Source organism: Gavialis gangeticus, unplaced genomic scaffold (assembly GCF_001723915.1).
Source record: "Gavialis gangeticus isolate Ggan-Ray unplaced genomic scaffold, GavGan_comp1, whole genome shotgun sequence".
NCBI lineage: Eukaryota > Metazoa > Chordata > Crocodylia > Gavialidae > Gavialis > Gavialis gangeticus.
Genome location: NW_017729031.1, coordinates 109,407,224 through 109,412,238, shown reverse-complemented (window position 1 = coordinate 109,412,238; position 5,015 = coordinate 109,407,224). Strand labels below are relative to the sequence as shown.

The 5,015-nt window shown below is 44.4% G+C and overlaps 1 protein-coding gene across 1 annotated transcript in view; it reads left to right on the top strand.

Moving 5' to 3' along the window:
- Positions 1 to 5,015, top strand: part of SCN4A (sodium voltage-gated channel alpha subunit 4) — a 132,045-nt gene that overhangs the window by 72,851 nt on the left and 54,179 nt on the right. The window contains exon 15 of the mRNA XM_019523576.1: positions 687 to 1,121. Coding sequence (XP_019379121.1) covers positions 687 to 1,121 — 435 coding nt within the window. The remainder of the gene's footprint in view (positions 1 to 686; positions 1,122 to 5,015) is intronic.

Genomic DNA, 5,015 nt, shown 5'->3' with positions numbered 1-5,015 from the left:
TAAAGAGTCCCATGGCTCTCAGCCTGTCGTCGTAAGGTCTGTTTTCCTGACCTCTGATCATGCGCCTGGCTCTTCTCTGCACTCTCTGATGATTCTACGAATTTGGGGCCACTTCTAAATAAGAAGAGAATAAATGGGAGCCACCTCTAGAACTGGAGTTGCTGGTGCCCACCCCCAACAGGATAGGGGAAAGAGGGGAACAGGAATGGAGAAGAGAATGAGGCAAATGGTCAGTGTGCCCAACGGCAGACAGGGGAAAGGAGCACTAAGCTTTGTGAGCCTGCTGTGGCAGTCAGTCCAGCAATAAGCTTGCTCAAGGGAGCAAAGAGGATAGAAATCAAATGACAACGAAGAACACAAGGATACAATGGACTTTTAACATGGTTAAGAAGGGACAATGTACTGTATTGCACTGAAGATACTTGCAGATAATATCCAATTCTTTCACCAAGCCTGCACCAAGTGACATTGAGAGCTGTCAGGGTCAAAGGGATGTTCCCTGATTGGGAATGAGAGGTGAAATTGGGTTTGTGCAGCAACCAAGGAGAGGAGAGACACTCTTCTTAGTCAAAGGGAAGGGGGAAGGTCCATGCTGTAGAAGATATTGAGTCCTCCTCTTCCCACCCTGAGTTTTGACTGTGCTTCTGTCTGACATTAGAGCTGGTGTTTGCTTTTGTCCCCTCCAGGTCCTGAACCTGTTCTTAGCTTTGCTGCTGAGTTCCTTCAGTGCTGATAGCCTTGCAGCTTCTGATGATGATGGAGAGATGAACAATTTGCAGATTGCTATTGGCAGGATCACCAGGGGGATTGACTTTGTAAAGAAAACTATCCTAATGCTACTTCACAGGCAGTGGAAGGAGAAGAAAGACCCAGATGAGGAGCAAGAGGAGAGTAAGACAGACAACTATGTCCTAAACCATATGGACTCTGGCCAGGATTCCAAGTCGGATTTTATGGATGGAGTAGCTGGGAAAGAGCATATAGATATCTCTGTGGATAAGGTGGATCACATGAATTTCATTAATAACCCCAACCTGACTGTCCAAGTGCCAATTGCCTCAGAGGAATCTGACCTCTACGAGGATGAAACAAGCACCCAGTCTGACACAGAAGACACCAAGGTAAGAAACATCTTGGTTTTCAGCAGACAGTTTTGGGGGGCATAAGAGGGCTACATCCCACAGTCCTTACTCACTGCAAATTCCTCATCACCTCAAGAAGGGACTGGTGTGGCATTTATATTCTATGCCATGAGCTGTTGTCTGGGGCTACAGTATCTGGCCTGATATGGGTGTTTCTCACCTCAAGTGTCAATGAAATTGCTTCCTCTGTACTGTAGACAAAGAAACAGCTGCATTGGTCTTGCAAAGTCATTCAGATTTCCCCAGCTTCACATTTCTCTCTCTGCATCTGAGAATTTGGGACCCAATGGCTGTCATAGGATGCTGAGGGGCAGGGGGAAGGGAATTGGTCTACAGAACGGCCGCTGCCCCACGCTACACCTGCCACGATCTGAGGACCCTGGTTTCCGTCTTTCCTGGGCTCACATGAACAGAAGGCAGGGGAACATTGGGCCTGGGTGGATTTTTCTCTCTGCACTCATTAGCTAAAAAATGCCTAATCCCCATTTTGTTGTAGTTACCTCCAATAAAATCACTCAGTGCTTGATGGCAGCTCTGGACTATGCAGACTTTGCTGGTTTAACTACATTGGTATGGCAGCAAGAGAAGGTCCTTTGCTGACAGAGTTAAACCTCCCTGAACAACAACTCTGCTGGCTATGGGACTCATTTGCCTGTAGATGTTGTGCCTATGTGGGACAGTTTTGATGGCAGGGAGGGAGGGGGTTTTCTTTCACTTTTCTAATTGACAGCTATCTAGACAAAGCTCTGTAGTGGAGAGCTGGCCTGAAATTAAGGCCTTGAAAAATTTGCTGGTATACTTATGTCAGAAAGAGGTATAATTATTTTCCCCCCAAGCTGTGACCAGCACAGCTATGCTGGAAGAAGCTCTAATGTCCTTCTGTTGGTATAGGTTGCTCCCTTCAGGGAACTGGTTTATGTGAGGCTGGAAAAGAAATCTCCTCCTAGTATAAGTTGCATTGCCATTAGGGTGGGTTGCTCTACCAGAGCAAATACGCGGGGCAAAGCCATGTCAGCTTAGACAAGGTCATGGCCTTAAGAAGTGTCTACATTGAAAAGTTTTGCTGCCTTCACTATGCTGATAAAATTAAAGGAGCAAAATATCTCATTTAAAAAAATATAGTTACAGTGAAATAATTGTGTTTATACTTCTATAACTTAGGATGATTAAGGAACCAGAGTCCAACAATGTAAATACCTTTACACAAATATAACATCATTTATACTGGGGTTTCTACCAATACAACTATGTTAGAAAAAAAAATCTCTCCTTCCGCCACACCCTGCACCCGAGTAACATGGCCATCCTAGGATCTGAAGTACCAATCAATAAAATAGGACATTTCTGTTCAAAGGATGTTTTGGGTGCCACTTCTTGTGGTGGCATGGCAAAGCAAGGATACTTTCAGCTGTGCTTGCAGAGGCGGAAATGGATCCAAAGATTTATTGTCTCAGTTGTGTTTAAAATCTAAAAATACTTTCCATCTCTCCCTTGCTTACTTGTTCTTTCAGAAGCTGCTAAAAAGCAATTCCTTATTCTTTCATTTGCAGTAGAAAAATGAATTGTGAGTTTCCAGGGATTTGTTATGTACATTTCAGCTCTGATACTGTATTATCGACTGCATGATATTGCGTTATCTATTGAATTATTTTGTACTGCATGACATATGAGAAAAGACTGAGGGAACTGGGCTGATTTAGTTTAGAGAAGAGGAGACTGAGAGGAGATTTAATAGCAGCCTTCGGCTACCTGAAGGGTGGTTTCCAAGAGGATGGAGCTAAACTGTTCTCAGTGGTGGCAGATGACAGAACAAGGATCAACAGTCTCAAGTTGCAGCAAGGGAAGTTTAGGTTAGATATTAGGAAAATATTTCTCACTAGATGGGCAGTGAAACATTGGAACAAGTTACCCACAGCAGTGGTGGAATCTCCATCTTTGTAAGTTTTTAAGACCAAAAGCTTTTGCTGGGATGATCTATTTGGGGATGGTCCTGCTTTGAGCAGGGGGTTGGACTAGATGACTGCCTGAGGTTCCTTCCAACCCTAATTGTCTATGCTTCTCCCAGATGTGTGCAGTAGAAAGACTAACAATAAAACTGCACAGGATTGTATGTTCACTTTTGGACTTGGTACTTGTATCAAACCTGCAGCCCTGCACATCTGCAGAAGACAGTTGAAGACATGCACAGGTTGTTGGGTAGAAGGAAACAGCACCCTAATATGCAGTTTTGGGTAGGTGGCCACATTTGATTGTTCTTTCTTCTGTGTGTGTACAACAGGGTGAAAAAAGCATTGTCCCCTAGAAACAATTCTCCCCATATCAGGTGAAAAGAACCCTGATAAATAAGAGATGCCTAGGGCAGGGGTGCTCATCCTCCAGGCCATAGGCCAGACATGGCCTGCAACACTGTGTGTGCATGATCCCAGTGCACAGGATCAAGTGGGTATAGCGCTGGGCCTGCAGGGTCCAATCCTTGCACACGGAGCAGGGAGGGATCAGTGCCAGGTCCCAACTCTACATCTTGCCCTCGGACAGTCCCCACACCACATTTCTAGCCTGTGGGGCCAAAAGGTTGAGTACCACTGGGCTATGGTGTTATCTTCTTTAGGAGTCACATTATATCATAAATCCCCTGCTTCTCTGCTCCCACCCTCATAACTCCACTTTCTCCCTAGACAAACACAAAGATGCATTTAGACAAGTGTGATGTGGTCCCCTGCCACAAAGCAAGTCAGATAATTCTCTTTCACCCACCTGCCAGCCAACAGGGAGGTCTCATGCTGCCCGTATAACACTACTTTATCCAGTCTCTCTCCAGGCACCCCGTAGTTCTGGGATTACCCAGAAAAGTAGTATTTCAGTACATCTATGTTTAACAAAAATAGCCTGCTCTTCAGACACCTTGAGCATACATCACCTACAGCTGGTGCTCCTCCTATGAAAATATGGCTACTTACTAGGCACTTAATTTTAAACAACAGGATCTAAGCTTCTGGCCTTTTTTCATTTTTTTTTAAGCCAGATGTTATTAGTAGGAGTAAATTTGCTTTTCTCTCTCCAAAACGTTCCCTATTGGGGCACTCTTTTTCAATAGCTTAGAACTTTTTCTTGGCTGAAATTTTCCAGTCGATGTACACAGGAGACTGAATTATTTTGGAAAGCTCCAAAATAAAAAGCAAAAAAGGGTTGGGTGTTTAACAGAATGAAGGACAAATGCATTGCTAGAATAAGGAGAGAGCTTTGTGTTTAAAGGGGTGTCAGATCGTCATTAATGTTAGCAGATACTAGTGGTTGCCTGCAGGGATTGGTGCTGGGGTCCCAGCGCTCCAGTTTGATTGATTATAAATGAAGTGGAGGAAGGTGGTGCCAGCAGAGTAGTGAGATTTGCTGATGGCACTAAAATTGGATCTACTTGTTAATACTTTAGAAAGGGTCATCTAGAGAAAGGTGTCCATTCCACTGGGGAGGGAACTTAACACGAGAGCAAACAAAGCAATGCATTTTGGATCTACTCATGAAGTGCCTGACATCAGCATTGCTGGATAAAGCCCTAGAAGGCCCTGAGAGCTCATGGGACAGAGGGAATCATGTTAACGGCAGTAATGCTATGACGGAGAGGTATGCAACAAAGAAATCCAGTAAGATTTGAGCCTGCAAGTCTAATAAACAAGATAAGGGGAAACTCTACTAAGATCGGACAAGGTCATGATGAGGACCTGTAAAAAGGTACCAAGTCTGGGCCCCCATCTCTCAGTAGGAACAAGAGCAACTAGAATGATTAGTGATGTGGAAGGGATTGTTTATATCAAAGGGGTGAGAAATTTATATGGATACTAGCCAATTGCCTGTCAAGAATGACGGGGGGGGGCACAA